This window comes from Vipera ursinii, assembly GCF_947247035.1.
Source record: "Vipera ursinii genome assembly, chromosome: 8".
NCBI classification, from domain to species: domain Eukaryota; kingdom Metazoa; phylum Chordata; class Lepidosauria; order Squamata; family Viperidae; genus Vipera; species Vipera ursinii.
In genome coordinates, this window is record NC_139519.1 from 8401508 (window position 1) to 8420979 (window position 19472).

Consider the following 19472-nt stretch of genomic DNA (forward strand, 5'->3'; position numbering starts at 1 on the left):
TCTTCAACCAATTGCCCTTAGCTTGCGTCACCCAAAACCCACAGAAAGTGCATCTGCCTGCAGGGTTGAGCATGAAAGAGGACGGTGGTTAAGTCATTTAGATCAAAGTTCTACATGAGTCTTTGGATGGTAGAATTATTTAGATCAAAGTTCAGCAACAAAGCTTTTGAGAGAGGTTAAGCAAGATACAAAAACGTTAATTCTGGTAACCCTCCAGCTTATCTGCCTGAATTAAGTAAATTCAGTCAGAACTGAAGAAGCTTCTTGGATGAGAAGCGAAACGTCTTCAAGGAGGGGGAAAAAAAGGAAAGTCCAGTTGCCATTTGAAAAAGCACCTTTGGGACAACCATGACTTGGATGACATTAAGGGCACAATCTCCTGGTGGAAAGGCCCAGATTCCTATGAGGCCACACACTGAGGTTGCGTACTTAGGTAAGCCAGTCAGCTCATCTGTTGTCTGGGATTTTGGGTTGATAGGCCAAGTCTTCAAACAATGGTACTTTCAAGAAAAGTGGATTTTTCTGGAGGGAAGAATTAGTATAGGCTCAGCTGTAGGGACTGATCGTCTCTACCTTCAAATTGCTGTTATGAGAACTGGCAAACATAAGGAGTCCAGGGTTAAGAGAAAACTTAGCTGAAGCACGGACAAGGGTCCAGAACACTCTGTTCAACCAAACCCACATCTGTCATAGGAATGCTGGAATTAGTGATGCTTCATAAATACTGGAAAAAGAAGCTAGGTTGTAGCCATCCTTTCCAAGGAAGCCAAGGTGCAGAAGTAAAAGATAACAGTCAAGGAATACAGACTCCAGCTGGCAAACAAGATATATCTTGGGGGGCCAATATTAGTTTTTACATCGTGTCTTTTACTCTGTGTCCATTGATTGTGGGCACTTCTCCAGGGAGGCAAGATCCTAGAGCAGATTATGCTGATTCAGTTGCCACATCACATGGAAGAGACTGCTGGTCACACAGGGGCAACGTAATTGCCAGGGAAAGTGCCAAATTTCTGCGTCCTTCTAGAGACCCCTAGTGCAGAAACAAAAACACAGGAGAGACCCATGAAGAAATCAGAGGTTTGAGGTTCCAAGATACATTTTTTTTCTGGAAGATTCTGGACAAGCCTCTTGACATAAATAATGGATCTGTAAAAAAATATCTGACTCTGCTACTTCTTATGCCCCAGCTTCAAAGTTTTGGACAATATTCCTCTCTCATCTATATTGCCTACAGACTTTATACGTACATTTGCTTTGCTGGTCTGTGACTGTAATAAAGATTGACTGATATGCTGATGTTTTATTTAAATTTATATTGGGTTTTTTTTATGTATAATGAGTTTTATTAGGGCTGTGTATCGGTGATTGCACGACCTCTGTAGATGACATATATGCTAAATAAATAATAAAATCTGTTTGAGTGGTTTTTTGTGTGGTAAAATTGCTACTCAGGGCATGATCCAGATGACGGGAGATCTTCTCCGTTCATTCAGATCCTGGATCAGAAATAGGCAGCCTAGTAATGAGGGGCACCAATTAGTTTACAACTATCCCTTTTGGAGACTGCCACCTACTATTGCTGACCACACCTACCTTTTAATACTATTCTTAAGATGCCTTCAATTAAAACTAAGTGCAAAATTGGCCAGTGGCCAGCCTTCAAAAGTCTGCTCTAGAACTTCTCCACTGAAGCTACAGGATATGTGTGGACCTCAAAAGCCTTGGATACAGCCCTAGAAACCCTCAGACGTTACTAAAGTCTTACTGTAAAGTAAACACACCACTGGAGGATAACCATATGCATTACGTCTAATTTTAGTCAAACTGGAATGAAAATCAAATGTAGATTCTATGCCAGTCCTGCCCGCTGCTTTTGGGAGTGCAGGTCTGTCTCCAAAGGCAACTCAAGGTGTGGAAAAAAAATTTGCAAGCTACTAAAATCTGCCACCGCCCTGCTTTGAAGTGTCCGTCTCCACAAATCTAGACATACCCACAAACCAGCCATCATCGCACTGTTGCATCACATCCACCCGGTCACCTTCCTGAAGTTCCAATTCGTCTTCATTCTGAGGTCTGTAATGGTAGATAGCCTGGTACCTGGAACATGCAAGCTACGGATGAGGACGTCTCCTTCTCATTTATTGAACAACATACAAGGAGTCCTTAACTTATTAACTTAACTTAGAGACCATTAGAACCGCCCAAAAAGTACAGTGGTACTCAGGTGATTTGAAACTCATCAGATTTGGTACTCAACGCATTTTGATGCAAAGATTTTGTCCCAGTACTCAACACACAACTAGTTTGGTACCCAACGCACAACTAGAATCTGTCGGTGCCGGCTGCCTTGTGACTCACTACATTATTCTTTATGGGAAAAATTTGTTTGGTGCTCTTCATTTTTGGCACTCGTCGTGCCTCCCGGAACCAATTAACGACGAGTACCAAGGCACCACCATATTTACAACCCAGTTCCGAAGTTCTGATGGCCATCCCCCAACCCCTATGCCCACATGACTGCATTTTGGTGATTAACACCTGCAGTGTTCGCTTAATGATCAGCACAAAAAAAAAAGATCATAAAACGGGGTCAGTCAGGTGATGACCCGCTTTACAACCATAACGACTTACGATATTATGGTCATAAATCGAGGACTCCCTGTACATACATACTAGTTTTTCCCTGTACCTGAATCAAAACATTTTTTTTCCTCAAGGGAAATGGCACTGCACTGTGTTTCATGTGTGGAAAAGAAATGTGCAGAGGTGAGCAATCTGCCTGCCCTCCTACCCAAATATTCAGAGTGGGGGAAAGAGGTGGACACACACACACACACACACACACACACACACATACTGCAGCTTGGAAACCTTGATCTTCTCTCAGCCTTTTGAGCAGGCATTTGCAATACTTGGCACCGGTAAAGCAGCCCGCAGCTTCTGTTCCCCTAGGCGCTGAGCAAGCCCCTCTGAAAAAGGTCCCTTGTTTTGAACAATCCAGACACTGTCCAAGCCTGGCACTCCAGGGGGTTGTCTACAGTCAGCCCCCCTCCTTCTCCCCCTCCCTATGGGTCACTTCACAGGGACGGTGGGGCTGGCCAGCTGCCAGCAGGAGCCCAGCTTTCCCTTCCCACCACTGCGAATCTGCTCGACTTACGGAGTCCACTGGATGCCGGAGGGGGAGTCTCTGGCGGCGTGTCGGGGGCTCTGTGGCTTTGAAGTCGGGGAAAATACTGTCTCGAGGGCTGAATTCTGCAGTCACAAGAAAGCAAGAAAAAGGAATGAGAACGTGGCACACCAGAGAGTAATAACCAGAGGTGGGAGGAAAGGAAGATTTAACTAAATCCTGGCAGACGTGTCCAAGAAAATTCAATGCAGGATACAGGTAGTCCTCAGGTTAGGACCACAACTGAGCCAGACATTTCTGTTGCTAAGCAAGACAGTTGTTAAGTGAATTTTACCCCATTGTATGACCTTTCTTGCAATGTAGGTCCTTAACAAATGTTCACTTAACCTTTGTTAAGTGAATCACTGCAGTTGATGAGTTAGTGACACGGTCGTTAAGCGGGTCTGGCCTCCCCTATTGACTTTGCTTGTGGGAAGGTCGCAAAAGGGGATCATATGAGCCTGGGGTAGGACAACCGTCATAGATATGAGTCAGTTGCCAAGTGTCCGAATTTTGATCTGGGGGCCATGAGGATGCTTCAACGGTTGTGTGAAAAACGGTCATGTCACTTTTTTTCCAGTGCTGTTGCAACTTTGAACGGTCACTAAACAAATTGTTGTAAGTCGAGGACATACCACCTGCATGTAAGTGACTCTAGGTGGCTTCCAATAAAAGGCATTTTTATGCAGATAGTCCTCAACTTATGGCCACAACTCAGCCCAATATTTATGTTGCTAAGTGAGAAATGTATTAATTGATTTTTTTCCCCATTTTACAACTTTGCTTGCCACCGTTGTTAAGTGAACCACTGCAGTTGTTAAATTAGCAAAAGGGTTGTTAAATGAATCTGGCTTCCCCATTGACTTTGCTGGTCAGAAGGTCGCAAAAGGGGAACACATGTCATAAATGTGAACCAGGTGTCAAGCATCCAAATGTAAATCATGTGACTATGGGGATGCAGCAAGGGTCATAAGTGTGAAAAATGGTCATAAATCGCTTTTTCCCCCAGTGCCGTTGTAACTTTGAACCGTCACTCAAGGAACTGTTGCAAATTGAGAACTACCTATATGAAAGCATAAATAAGAACCAAGGTTAAAAAAAACCAAGAATTTAAAGGTAGGGTGAAAAGTGAAAAGTTAACAAGGTGGAGAGAGCAACTGTTGCAACGTCCCCGTGGTCACATAATCCAAATTCAGACGCTTGGCAACTGACTCGTATTTATGATGGTCGCAGTCTCCTGGACTCATGAGAAGCAAAGTCAGTGAGGGAGCCAGATTCGCCTAACAAGCGTGTTACCAACTTAACAATTGCAGCTTCACAATGGCGGCAAGAAAAGTTGTACAATGAGGCAAAACTTACTTAACAACTGTCTCACTTAGCAACTGAAATTTTGTGCTCAGTTTTGGTCATCGGTTGAGGATTACCTGTATAGATACTAAGCATGGTTATCCTCCTAATTTCCATTAGCCATTTCAAGGCAGAACTGGCATCTTTTTCGGATTAGCCGAGGCTTTCCTAGGGCAGAGGCTCACACCCACGTCCACCGAAAGGAATGCAAACTTTATCCCCTGCTAAGGGTTGTTGTTGCTGGTTTTTCGTTTCTTTTGTTCACTTTTCTCATTGCTTTGGGGTTGCTGCCAAGCCCTGCAACAGGATATCATTTTAATTTCCCGCGTGCTCTAAAGTGATGCTGTATCGAGGATATTTCTACAATTGTAATGAATTAAGCCTGTGGCAGTGGGATCCACCGAGTAGGGAGAAAAGAGAAGCAGACTCCCTCTTTCTATATGCATTGTTATTTTGCACGCATGCCCCACATTACAAAAGCGGCAACTCTGCTTTTGTAATTCAGAGGAGAATGCTAAACGAAAGGAGGGACACATGCCGGCAAGTAGCCCCTTAAGCCTTGGGATAGCAAATTATGCTTGGTCTCTACTTACACCATACATGAGAAATGGGGGGAAACAGCATCTCACCTGCGGCGGGGTGGAAGTCTGTGCTTGGGAAGTCAATACAGGCGGAACAGGTCGTGGTGGGTCCTTCATCTGGAAAGATGTGAGGGGCTGGGGGCTGCCACTGGACATTTTTCCCGGGCTTTGACTCTGGGGACTGAAAGAGCCAGCTTTGGCTGCCTCCTGGATTCTGTGAGTCGTGGTCTCGGGGTTTTCAAATTTGGGAGACACGGGAAATGTGAATCCAGAGGGGGTGGAGGAGGAGGAGGAGGAGGAGAGCAGGTCTGGAGCCAGAGTGTTTGGCAGGCTTGAAGGGGAAGCCTCAGACTGCCCCCTACTGCCCAGACTGGGTGCATGTGCCTGGGGGGATGAGCTGGCAAGGGTTGGTAGGCCTGGAGAGGAAGGATAGTCCTCCGAATTCTTCACCCTTGGCTCTTTCACCACCTGGACATAGTTGGCTGGGAAAATACCCTGGCGGCTTGTGCCAGAGATGCGACCTTCATACCAGTTCTCGTCTACTCTGCGGACAAGGCAGATACGTTCACCCTGGCAACAGAAGGAAGAAAAGTTAGCATGCCGTGGGAGTATGTAAGAGTGCCCCGGGGCTGAAATACACACCCAAGAAGGAATTGTCTCTCCTTCTCAGCAACCACTTTGAAGCTAAAGGCCACCCATCTTGTTCGAGGCACAATAGGTCCATATTGTTATTTGTGTGTGTGTGTGTGTGTGTGTGTGTATTTACAGGACCTCCCATATCAGCAGTGGGATATAGGATGTAAGATCTGACAGCAGTAACTCTGGGTGGTGCACAACATTAAAGCAACGACAAGTCCATAATTCAAACCACAACATCCTGACTCTATCTGAAAGATCTCTGCACTTGGCCACCTGTTATCCTACCTTACCTGTCCGTATGGCCCCTTGCCTGGTTGAGTAACAGCAGCCAGTTTATTTATTTACTTTTTTGCCTTTTCTTTTTTCCAAAAGGTCAACAATTGCCCAGATCCCCAGGGGAAGAGAATGCCCCTCTGAAATATTACTGCTATAATATCCTTAAGGTTTATAAAATTGTCAGTTTTGTGGAGGGGAATATTGGTTCAGCAACCAAACCACCGACTTGACTTTACAAATATATGTCCTCTTCTTTCTCCAGAAGCCACTATATGTTACGTCTCTCTCTTTATAAATCAACGATGAATTCAGAACAAAGCGTTTAAATTGAGCAAGTGCAATGCCCAATTGAGCTCAAACAAAGCAACAAAAATGAATTGTAATCTCCAGAGGAGTGGAGCTGCCTTGTCTATTATCCCTGTCCACCAAACAGATGGATGGATTAATGCATAGGAGAGCTGAACAGTAATCCAAAACATCTGCAAGGCCCATCTTTCTCTCTTTAGCAAAATAAATATTTCTGGTGCAGACTTTTCCAAGAGCGATGAGACGGTACAGGATGATCCACTCAGCAAAGCTGGTTCTCTGTATTGGCTCAGTACAACCCCTCCTCTTTCAGGTGGCACTTTTCAGCACTGCTGTTCAAAAGTGGAAGTACATTATTTTCATCACCACAGGAGGTGCCCTTCGCATTTTTCCTAGAGGGACTAAAATATTATTGGCTGCCTCAGAGCTTCCATTTATGAGAAGCAGACAGCGCCAACCAACCCAACATCTGTTGGAGAGGAATGAACTGGCCTGGAGCCCAGACGGGCCACGGAACGAGAGGTTGAAGCCTTTGTGTTGCTGGTTCCACTCTGGGCTAGAATGTATGTTTCTGCTAATAAGTGGACTTTGATACCTTTCGAAAAGACAGCTCTACTGCCAAGTCTCCCTTGAAGTTGTACTGGGCCACGGCTTCCCCATACTCCAAGACTTGGATGGAGGGCGTTTTGATGGGCTTGGGAATTTCGGTTGGAGACAGGACCTGTGTTGGGAAGGAAGCAGCAGCATAGCAGGGTTATGGCTTTAACCTGGGATACGGATTCGTAGAGAAAGCGTTTACCTGAACACCAAGCATCTTTACTGGAACACATCCTCGGCAGTGAGGGCATGAAGGAGGGAAATGCTTGGGTTTGCCACACTCTTGTCCTCTGCTCCAATTCTATCCCTGAACGTCAGAACAATGCCCCTTTTCTTTGTTAGCCAATACTAATCATGGCCTTTAAAGATGCTAGAACACTAGATGTCAGACATTATCTGGGCCCTACAAGTAGTCCTTGACTTGTGACTGCCATTGAGCCCGGAATTACGTGATCACGCCCCTTTTTATAACCATTTTGCAGCACTCATGAAACAAACATGGTGGTCGAAAAGTGAATGCTGTGATCGCTAAGCAAATGCTACATCCATTTTCTGGAATGGGGTTGTTTCCCCCCCCCCCCAGAAATCAGAAGTAAACGTCTCTTTCCTGCAAAAAGCATTGTAAATTGCAGTCACATAACCACAAGATGCTACGAACAGCATAAATCTTGAGGACCCAAAATGTGATCTTGTCATCAGAGGACGGGGGCACCCATTAGAACTTCAAATCCAGGTTGTAGGTAGTCTTGCGGAGGTCCATTTTAACTTCATATGGTCACTAAGTGACCGGTCATAAGTCAGGGACTACTTCTTTACACAACACTAAAACAGACTGCCTACTTGTCATTTCTTCTTTCGGCTTCTCCAGTTTTACAGAATGCACACACTCTGAACACGGCTATCTTTTTTTTTAAACCACAGCTGAAAACATTACTCCTCTTTGAAGCTGTTGGCCACCTTTTAAGAGCTTACCCCATCTAGGTACACCTACTCAGAGAGAGTAGAAATACTGTGTGTGCAAAAGCCCCTGTTTTCAGATGTTCCCTAGTGCAAAAACTTGTCTGAATCCTTGGAGAGAAGCTACTAGTTGCTGTAAACAAGGTGAATCAATGCTCTGACTCAGAAGGAGTTCCCTTTTGCTTTCGTAGTTCTTGGAACAGCATTTGCTCCCATACACCCCTTCTTTCTCTCTCCTTTCTTCAGTCCCTGCTAGGGACATCTAGAAGGAGACCCATAATCTCATGTTAAAGTGCTATCCAGCACAAAATAGTGGTGGTACATATGTTGGGAAACTTCCAGCCAGGATGGAAGGAGTGGTTAAGTGGGGAACTAGCCTTCAGTCCGAGAGACAAAAGCCAGGCCACCCCGCAAGATCCACAAAACCTTATTTGTTTATTGCCAGGGGAAGGCAAGCAGTCTGGGAAGATTCTTGTAGTATAGGTAGAAGTTGCTGACTTAAGCTATTCACGAGTAGTTCTGGTTGCTTTTGTGCCTGACCACGGATAATGTTTGCCACCCTCATTGCCAACCTTTAACATGCCTCTAGGCCATCTGCTCTGAGTCACTGCTGGACTCTGCTGACCTGGTTTGCCTTATCTCGTTACACGTAAGATTTGGTTGTTTCCATTCCCTTTCATCATCTCTCTAGCCAGGGGTGGGAAAATCAGTCACCAATCAGAGCACTGTAGAAAGAAGGCAGAGTCTGAGTTTGGGACTTTGGTTGGATTTGGTGTTGGCTGGTTTGTCTGCCTTTCCTCCCATATCCATTTAAGCAGCTCCCAAGTTAAAACAATGTAAAAGAAAGCAACATATGCAAAGTTACCAGACCTGAAACAGATCCAAAAAGAAGCAAGAGAATAAATAAAATGCTAATGGAGAGGACCAAGGCTGAGAAACACTTGAGCAATGCCTAAAGAAGAGGGAAACATCTGTATCTCAAAACACTCGCCACATCTGCTACTGGTGCTCTGCCTTTGTCTCATGCTAATGGTTGATAGAGGGATAATTGAACCATGGTTAAATGCAATTGGGTCAAGGCCCACATTCAAATAGCAAGCCTTAATGAAAGGATCTTTCATTTGCTATGCATATATATGCCAGTGATGCAAAATGAATGAAATCTCCCTAAATTTTTTTGAGTACCATTTGAGGTCACCCAAAGTTTTCACTGAATTGTATTTCAGAAGGAGAAAACTATTTTCAAAACATGGGCTAATCAAAACAAGTATTTCATGCTGTTAACTAATTTTATCACGTCTAAATGAAATCACACTTATCATTTGTCCTGTCCCAGCTTATTCAGACTATCGGTGGCCCTTGGCTCTACAATCCATGACACAACAGTGCTACTCATTAAGAGACAACAACAATGCAAATTAACAGCTCCAGAGTTGAAAACAACCCTTCAATTCCAAAGTAACTGCAATATTCATAATGTCTTAAAAAGATCTAGAAAAATAATAGAACTGAAAAATAAAAGTACATTTGTCAATGTCCAGCATGGCACAATAAAACAAATTTACTACTAATTTTGCCCTTTATCAAGCGGGGATCCTGAACTCTTAAAAGTTACCCCCTGCCTCAATTTCTGCTATCTCCTTTCTCTTCAGCATAGGGATACAAAATCTATTTAATTTTTCTTGGGCAGCCAAAAAAATCCCAATGGCACCAGAAGCTTACCTCCACATAATTAGCAGGGAAAATGCCCACCCTGCCATGGTGTTCTCCTTCAAGCCAGTTTTTGTCTACTTCTTTGTGGATGTAAACAATGTCACCTTTCTGCAAAGTCAATTCTCTGAAAAAGAAACAGGTAACATAAGGACCACTGTTAAAAAAATCTTTCAGAGCAAATTCCCTTCAAGGGTCTCTTCAAGTCACTCACTGAGATTGTACAAGCCACCTCCTGTTCAGGTTAATGGCTTAATGCCACGACTGAGACAAATTGAGCCTTTTGCATTGATACTTTCGCTGGGTCCAAAGAATGTCGTTGTGGTTTTCAAGCTACGTTGCTGCAGGAAATATTCTGCGGGGGGGAGCGGGTGTGTTCTAGGATACATTCTCCACTCAAGCAGCAAAACTGTGAGATGTGGAGGACCTGGGCTAAGCTTCACACAAGCAGATCATGTGGCCTAGAATGGGGTGAGGAATCTTGTTGCATTTGGAAAGCACGCTGGCTTTTTCCATTTGGTTTATTTGGTTTCAATCCTGCCTTTCTATTCTGAGTTGCTAATACCATTTTAAAAAACTAAACTTTTAAATATTGCTTCTGTTTTTCAAATCGTGTTATCTGCTTCCAGTACTTGTAGAAAGGCAGGATTCACATTCAAGTCAGGCTAAATTCTTTTGCCAATTAAGAGCCTGTAAAAAAAAAGAGACAGAGGCTGAGAATGCAGGACATAAAATCTATGGAGATACTCAGTCATCCAGGTCATGGTCGTGCTTTTTCAAAAGGCAAAAGGATGTCCTGACTGACAGTTCTGGCTCAGTTCTGATCAGTCAGAACTGAAAAAGCTTCTTGGATGAGAAGTGAAACATCTTCTTCCTCAAGGAAAAAACACAGTCCAGTTGCGTTTCGAAAAAGCACCTTTGAAACAGGAATATAAGGACAACTCTCACAGAACGGCATTCTCTAGGATGGAAGCAATCCTACATACTAGATAGATGGACTCCGATAACAAAACTTCTTCAGAGGAGCTTTCTTGCAAATTCTAATAGCTGTATAATCCATATCAGGAAAGAGTCCTGATTATAACTTTAAAGGACAATAACAAATTGCATTCAGTAGCCAACAGCAACAAGTATAGTTCATTCAGTACAATCATTATAGAGACCTGTAACTCTATGTGGAGTTTGCACTGATTGGCAAGCTAGCTGCTTCAATTTCCACCAGCTTCAACTTCCAAACATTTCTGAAGGGAGCTACAATAATTAAAATGGGATGAAACCAAGCCAGGGTTAAATTCAGTGGATGCAATGGATCAAGAAGGTCACAGCTGGTGAGCCAAGCGTATTTTGGTTGAGCTGCTTTGGAGCAAGTCACTATGACACTACCTAGGTTTTCAATCCATGGTATAACAAGAGTTAACATTCTAAATGGCAAAGCATTCCATATGTAGGTTAGAGGCCGTATGTTCCAATAGTACAGCAGATGTTTTGCATTCTAAAGTTGCTAACTCCATTTATGGCATTTCCAGTGAAAAGGAGATGTCTTGAGACATCCAAAAATTCTGGCACTTGTAATCTGGAAGAACCAAGTTGGGAAAGGCTAGCAAAGATAACATGAGGCTAAATATATTATCGTATCTGAACATTATCGACAGCACTTGAATTTCCTTTCACGAATATGCACAATACGTGTGTAGACCAGAACATAGTCTAAAGACGCCTGGTGTGGTCATTTTGCTGAAGCAAACTATCTTTGGGTGTAGTCAGTAGTTGTTGGGGAAACTACTGAGGTAATTGGTTGAGTTTCATCATGGAAAAAAAAGATACGGTAGATGTATTGCAAAATCAGTAACAAAATATTTGTATAGGTCTCTACTCACTGTCACCCTGTCAACAAAAGTGCATACAGTCAAGGCTATGGTCTTTCCAGTTGCAATGTGTGGCTGTGAATGTTGAACCATAAGAAAGGCTGAGCGCCAAAGAATTGAGGCCTTTGAACTCTGGTGCTGGAGAAGACTCCTGCGAGTCCCTTGGACTGCAAGGCGATTAAACCGGTCAGTCCTAGAGGAGATCAACCCTGACTGCTCTTTAGAAGGCCAGATCCTGAAGTGGAAACTCAAATACTTTGGCTGCCTAATGAGAAGGAAGGACTCACTGGAGAAAAGCCTAATGCTGGGAAAGGTTGAGGGCAAGAGAAGAAGGGGACGACAGAGAATGAGGTGGCTGGATGGAGTCACTGAAGCAGTAGGCCTGAGCCTAAATGGACTCCAGAAGATGGTAGAGGACAGGAAGGCCCGAAAGAACGTTGTCCATGGGGTTGCAATGGGTGGGACACGACTTCGCAGCTAACAACAACTACTACTCACTGTGGGTTAATAGGTTTTACTCTTGAGCAAACAAACAAACAGAAAGTATAGGAGCCGCTGAGTATCTCAACTCCCTTCATCACTCAAAAGACTGCCCTGCCAGGATTTTGATCTCTTTGATGTTGATTCGGGCATATCCAGATGTAGTCACATTTGGAACAAGATACACTAAGTCTAACATGCATGATATTTCTGCTAGATTTCATATAGTAAATAGGGTGTATCACTGATGTACCACTACCTGACTGTGAGGAGAGAATGCAGGCTTTGCAGGAGAAGTGTGGTAAGGAGGAAGAACAAGCTCACTTGACAATAACAGAATAACAGAGTGGGAAGGGACCTTGGAGGTCTTCTAGTCCAACCCCCTGCTCAAGCAGGAGACCATTATACCATTCCAGGCAAGGGGCTGTCGACTGTCTTCTTAATTTAAACTTTTCTCAATTTAAAGTCTCTCAGTAGAGGTCACCTCTTCCTCTCTCTGCATCTCAGTTTTCAGAACTCGTATTTTCCTTATGTTAATCCTTACCAGTAAATGAAGCTTGATTGAGGCAAGTATGCTACCTAACACTGCATGAATGTTTTGGACTTCAGCTCCCTTAAGTTCCGGCCAACAGCAAGAACTGGTGAGAGATGGTTTGAGCTGTAACATCAGGAGGACACCAGGTTGCTCAGGCCCACCTTAGTATCACGGCCTACATGTGTTTATATTGACTATTGTTTCTCCCTTTCTTCTTTTTTCTCTCCTCAGATTTGCTATCCCCCATCTTTTTTTTTAATTGAAAAGTTTTACAGTACATTTTAAGTATACTCCATCCCTCCCCCCCACATCCCTCCCCTCCCTCCCTCCCCGACTTCCCAGAGCTGAAAGCAGGGTATTGCCTCTAACAAGCTTAAACTAAAATATGCTAACCAACTGTGAATACACTTTAAATCCTATCGCACTTTAACTCCCCTTAAAGGTAAAGGTAAAGGTTCCCCCGCACATGCGTGCTAGTCGTTTCCAACTCTAGGGGCCGGTGCTCATCTCCGTTTCAAAGCCAAAGAGCCAGTGCTTGTCCGAGGACGTCTCCGTGGTCATGTGGCCGGCATGACTAGACGCCAAAGGCGCACGGAACGCTGTTACCTTCCCACTGTAGTGGTCCCTATTTTTCTATTTGCATTTTTACGTGCTTTCGAACTGCTAGGTTGGCAGAAGCTGGGACGAGTAACAGGCGCTCGCTCTGTTATGCGGCACTCGGGATTCGACCCGCCAAACTGCCGACCTTCTGATCAACAAGCTCAGCGTCCTAACCCACTGAGCCACCGCATCCCTTTAACTCCCCTTATACATAGGTAAATAATAATACATCTTACAATTCTAATATTCATTCATATGCTAAATGAAATTTTTTAGTCCCATATTTATTCTGAATATATTCAATCCATCTTCTCCATTCCAAAATATATCTCTGTTGCGATTGTTCTTTCAGCTATGCTGAAATTTTTGCCATTTCTGCCAAGTTTGAAACTTTTAAAGCCCACTCTTCGATAGTAGGCAGTTCCTCCTTCTTCCAATATTGCGAAACCAAAAGTCTTGCTGCCGTTATTAAATTCAACTATCCCCCATCTTTATTTATAGGTTTAAGAACATGTACATAACTCCCCAGTGACGCTGGGCAGCTTACAAAAATAAAAACTGCATCTGCAATGCCCCAAGTAGTTCAATCACTGTGATACAACACAATGCATTTCCTGGCAAAGGGCCATTGTTGACCATAACAAGCATTGCCAGGGGCCACCTTCCAAGAAGCGGTAGGTGGAGCAGAACAAAAGACAGTGACTTCATTTACAGGTATTAAATTTCAGTATAATTCATAGTGTTCAGTCCTATATTTAAAAGCTATATCCAATTATATCAAACACTATAATTTAGTGACCACCTTTAGAAATCTCTTGTGGCCATGCCATAGGCCAGGGGTCTTCAAACTTGGCCCTTTTATGACTTGCGGACTTCAACTCCCAGAATTGGGAGGAATTCTGGGAGTTGAAGTCTGCAAGTCATAAAAGGGCCAAGTTTGAAGACCCCGGCCATAGGCTTTCAAGAGCTCAGTGCGACCTTGGGCCTCAATTCTGCGCTGCAACAATCACAATTCACCAGCGTGGCGGCAACAGTGCCAAGACACTGAAGTGCTCAAGGCTGCCAAATATTGCTACTTACTTTGGCGATTCTGCTTGGAAATCAAATTTGAGGCGAGCAGCTTTCATCTGGCAGGAGGAAGAAAAATAAGTTAAAAGTGGACACAAAGTCCAAAACCCGATTAAAGGGCGCTCAATTATAAAGAGAAACTGGGCTCTTTGCCAGTATAATAAAACGTAAAAAGAAAATACCAACAAAGAACACAACTACGGGTAGTCCTTGACTTTATAACCACGACGGAGCCCAAAATTTCCGTTGCTAAGTGGAACAGTTTGCTCCATTTTACGATCTTTCCTGCCACGGTTGTTAAAAAGTTGTTCAAAAAGTAACAAAAAGTTGTCAAGTGAATCTGGCTTCCTTAATGACTTTGCTAGTAAGACGGTCGCAAAAGGGGATCCCAGGACAGTGCAACCGTTATAAAAAACGAGTCAGTTGCCAAGCATCCAAATTTTGATCATGTGACTATGGGGATGCTGCTATGGTCATAAGTGTGAACAACAGTCATAAGTTACTTTTTTTTTCAGTGCTGTAACTTCGAACAGTCGCTAAATTTATTTATTTTTATTTTGTTTTAATTCCATTTATATCCCGCCCTTCTCCGAAGACTCAGGGCAGCTTACAAGCTTAGCAGTAGCCTTCATTCTATGTATATGCCTGCTTATTAGGGCTTTCACACACACACACACCAAGCGGCATTATTACAAAGTCAGCTTAATTGCCCCCAACAATCTGGGTCCTCATTTTACCTACCTCGGAAGGATGGAAGGCTGAGTCAACCTTGAGCCTGCTGGGATGCGAACCTGCACTAATTGCAGGCAGCTGGTGTTACTTAAGGAGGCATTAGCCCACTGCTCCACCAAGGCTCAATGAACTGTTGTAAGTCAAGGACTACCTCTATTAAGCATGCTGGTATGGCCTATACTAGAATACTGGAAGTGGAATAGATACCTTAAGCAATGGAAAATCCAATCTAAGCTCTTTTCTAACGTTTAATTCACACCCTAACCTCACCTATTCTGGATATGCTGACAAACACTCAACGATGCAAGAGAGGTTTCGTGTTTGCCAAATTCCTGCAGAAAGTTTTACAATTCCTCTCCAAGACATAAAGTTATCCTATCAATCAGGGACAGAGAGAAACACTTGTATTCTGGCAAACTGGCAACATATGGAAAGGAAAAAATCTGGACTGGAAGTCTCTCATCAATTTACTTTTCCTTTCAGTGAGAGCAGAAAAATTAAAGCAGATTAACTGGAGGCATGAAGATGGCTTATTTATTATTTGGCTCATGATAATAAAACATTCTAGACAAGATTGGAAAATCCGTGGCCTTTCAGATGTTGAACAGTTTTCCACCTCAGATTTTAGAAGTTGTTCCAATGTATCTAAAAAAGGGATCTCCAAATTTGGCGACCTTAAGACTTGTGGAGTTCAACTCAACTTCATGCTGGCTGGGGAATTCTGGGAGTTGAAGTCCACAAGTCTTAAGGTTGCCAAGTTTGGAGACACCTGATCTAGAAGAAGCCAGGTTGAGAAACACTGACAGCCCACAATAATCCAATCCAAAGCAAATCTGCCTTTTGATAGAAATTGCATCTCACCTTCTTCTCATCTCTCTTGGGAGGAGTATCTAGAACGATTTCTGAAGAATCAAGAAAGGGACTTTGCTCAGGAAGTCTCAGAGGATCTGGATGAAGAAAATAAGAGAAAGAGTGAACCTTTTGAATTGAAAGGAAAAAGTAGAGCTAACTTTGAGCCAATCATATAAACCAAATTTCAATAGACTTTGCAAGGAACAGCAAATCCACATTATGCTGAGTAGAGATATTCATCTCCAACCCTCTACAATACTTCCCTTGGAGCGAATTATTCCTCTTATTTTACATATTTTAATTTGAACTCATACACACACTCAAACAACACAATATCCCAAGTGAGCAAAATTAAGATTGACGGCTGGCTCATTTCTTTCTTTGGAAGTGTATCCATTGCTCCAGAAAAGGGAAAAAACTGGAAGTAAAATGAAACAGAACAGAGCATGTTGGCGGCACCCAAAAGGACTGCTTGCTGGTCGAGCTCCGGATGGCCCCCGACCTTCGCTCCTTCCGGCGGGATCTAAAAACTTATTTATTTGAGCAATCCGGCCTGGTTTGATGGGTTAAGGGTTGGGGTTTTAACATGGTTTTTAATTACTGTTCATATCGGGCATAATATTTGTTTTTTAACTTTTGTACTTCGTTTTTAATATTTATTGCCCTGTACACCGCCCTGAGTCCTTCGGGAGAAGGGCGGTATAAAAATTTAATAAATATAATATATAATTGGGAGCAATTCCACTATATGCTTTCTGAAAGATGAGTGACTTGAGATTGGCTACAGCTCCAACAAAAACCAACAGAAAAGGAGTACATATGATTGCTCTTCAAAAAAACCACTTGGTTCACCAGCATCGAAAAGATTATCCATTTGCTCAAAATGTTTCTGTGTCACTACACTCCATCTATATTAAGGAGTAAAGGAAAGCATTTTAGAAGAAGCTTCACTGTTTCCATCTTTCTTAACAAGAATTACCCACAAAGCAACCAAATAGCTGACCACCCACTATATTATGGCAAATTTCCAGAGTTGGATGTTTCAGCCCATGTGTTTGCTGACTTAGCTGTAATTTGCATCATATTAGCATTAATATGTGAGTCAAACTGTAAGGAGGAGGTGGTGATGGAAGGAACAATTTTCAGCCCCAAAAGGAGAAAAGGGCTTATTCTTACATATACTTAAAGAAATACAGTTCCATATCTATATCTCTAAAGAGATTGCAGCTCGTAGAAAGATATAAATATATTGTGTTGGTTTTGAATGGAGATGAAGCATACAACTATACATGTTCACAGACTTTTTTTTAAAAAAAAACATACAGTAAGAAACCTAGCAAGAAAGATTTTAAAGTCGTTTTCATCGTCCACTTACATATTTATTTTATTTTATTTTTATTACATTTATATCCCGCCCTTCTCCGAAGACTCAGGGCGGCTTACAAGCTTAGCAGTAGCCTTCATTCTATGTATATGCCTGCTTATTAGGGCTTTCACACACACCCCCAAGCAGCATTATTACAAAGTCAGCTTAATTGCCCCCAACAATCTGGGTCCTCATTTTACCTACCTCGGAAGGATGGAAGGCTGAGTCAACCTTGAGCCTGGTGGGATGCGAACCTGCACTAATTGCAGGCAGCTGGTGTTACTTAAGGAGGCATCAGCCCACTGCTCCACCAAGGCTCTAGATGGGGTCTAACTCTCACTGAGTCTTTCTTCTGTCCAGAAAACATGGAGCATCAACCATTCCACCAATCTGGACAATACACTTCCTCTATGAGATCTGAGAAGATCCATTTTACCTGAAGGCTTTTCTAGAGACTCTTTCTTTGAGATTTGCATTTGGTTACAGGAGACAGCAAAGCAAGCTCACTTTCCAGGGAATATATATATTCATCCCCTTCAATTGTTGCATTGAATTACATGCCCGCATTGGTCCACGTAAACCCCAAGCCATACCGTTCCTGGGTAGAGAGTTGCTCCTGGTGCTCCTGGTGACACCCGGACTTCCTTTCTCCATTCTTGGGCTGGCTGGTATGGCTCCCTGGGCTAAAGGATGGACACCAGAGCCAGGCAATGGGCTGCTGAATAAGAGAAGATGAGAGCACAGTGGAAGCAAGCTCAACCCAGCCAATGTAGGCAGTAAAAATCAGACCTGCTTCATGACCAACTCACTGAGACTTGACTTACAAACCGTACCTTGGACACCACCATCTCTCTGCACATTCCATACCACAATCTGACTTGTGCTCCAGACAATCTTATCACACCCTTTCAGTAAAAGGAGAAGCCTGCCATTTGGAAAAGAGATCTTTGCATCTTGGAGATGGGAATACAATCGATCAATAATTAATCCACGAAGAAGCAGCTGCTCACAGGGATCCTCTTCCGTACTGAAAGATTCCACCTTCCTCTGCTTCCAATCTCCTCTATTTCTAGACTAGCTTCGGTCCATCGAAACCACCTTCCCCTATCCTTGAGGAATCAAAGCTCAGACGTTGAGCAGGTTGCATCTCCAGCTCTCCTCCTTTCCACAAATAAGTAGTGGGCCTCTCTGAAATCCTTATCCAAACCAGGGATAAGGAGAGGAATGAGGTATCTTAGCAAGCTAAGGTCAGGCTGAACAGGAAGTGTTGAAGCAACAAGAAAACTTGGCAAGCAGCAACTATTTTGCTGATGTACAACTTCAGCCCTTTCAAATATTTTAATGCAGGGTTGTCCAACCTTGGCAACTTTAAGTCTTGTGGACTTCAACTCCTGGCTGGGAAATTCTGGGAGTTGGAAGTCCACAACTCTTAAAATTACCAAGTTTGGACAACCCTGTTTTAATACTTAAAGAGACAACATCCCCTTTCCATGCAAAGTAAGCCATGTTTTAGCTAGCATTAGACTAAGCCAACCCTCAATCTTTAAATAGCCTTCCCTCCAAGCTACCCCTAAAAATATATAGAGTTGCTGAAATTGGGAACATCCTAGTTGCCTCAATTGTGAATCCCTTATTTGGCTTAGGACTTTTTCCCAGCGATACTTTTAAGATGCAGATAATGTTGGTCTACTTTATATGACTACCATAGGGATTATTGAGATAATGTCCATGAATGCTCTGAACACTCCAAAAGTCTATTTACCTATGAAATTTTTAAAAGGGTAAAAAAAACCCTATTTGTCACATACAAATATTTCTGCAGAAACATGACCCTCAGCTACAAAAGAATTAAAGAAACAAAAACTAAATAGATATCAAGAGAAAAGATATCAGGAAGGAAGGAAGGAAGGAAGGAAGGAAGGAAGGAAGGAAGGAAGGAAGGAAGGAAGGAAGGAAGGAAGGAAGGAAGGAAGGAAGGTCCTGTAAAAAATTTTTTTTGAAAGTTTTGGCTAGAGGATTTAAAAAGAAGCTGTCCCATTTTCCCAAAATGGTGTAGAATAAGGAATGAATGCCAAAATCTACATCTAAGTGAAATCCTAGATGCATCCCATTAATTCCATCTTTCAAGACCCATTTATTCAGTACGTGTGAGCAAGAACAGCAAAATCCTTGTTTTCCACCTCTGATTGATATTGCAACTTTGGAAAGATAAATAAACGTCCCTTTTCACTAAGTGGAGGACTTGATTGCTGTTGCCATATACAGGTAGTCTGCCTAGAATCCTAGGGCTGGAAGGAACACTGGAGGCTTTCTAGTTCAATCCCCTGTCCAGACCAAGAGTCCTTAATTTTATTCTAGACAAATAGTTGTCAGATCTTTTCTTGAAAACCTCAGT

General features: G+C 42.9%; 1 protein-coding gene across 7 annotated transcripts in view; it reads right to left on the reverse strand.

The window, feature by feature from the left end:
* Window positions 1-808: 808 nt before the first annotated feature.
* Window positions 809-19472, reverse strand: part of SORBS3 (sorbin and SH3 domain containing 3) — a 69583-nt gene continuing 50919 nt past the window's right edge. For 5 of the 7 annotated variants that reach the window (XM_083368445.1, XM_083368447.1, XM_083368442.1 and 2 more), the window contains 9 exons: window positions 17671-17795; window positions 15721-15806; window positions 14140-14186; window positions 9592-9706; window positions 6911-7036; window positions 5143-5664; window positions 3158-3252; window positions 1991-2097; window positions 809-1030 (listed from right to left, as the gene is read on the reverse strand). In XM_083368445.1, the coding sequence (XP_083224571.1) occupies window positions 969-1030; window positions 1991-2097; window positions 3158-3252; window positions 5143-5664; window positions 6911-7036; window positions 9592-9706; window positions 14140-14186; window positions 15721-15806; window positions 17671-17795 (1285 nt within the window). In that variant the 3' untranslated portion in view covers window positions 809-968. The remainder of the gene's footprint in view (window positions 1031-1990; window positions 2098-3157; window positions 3253-5142; window positions 5665-6910; window positions 7037-9591; window positions 9707-14139; window positions 14187-15720; window positions 15807-17670; window positions 17796-19472) is intronic. The other 2 variants (XM_083368448.1, XM_083368446.1) reach the window with 1 other exon arrangement.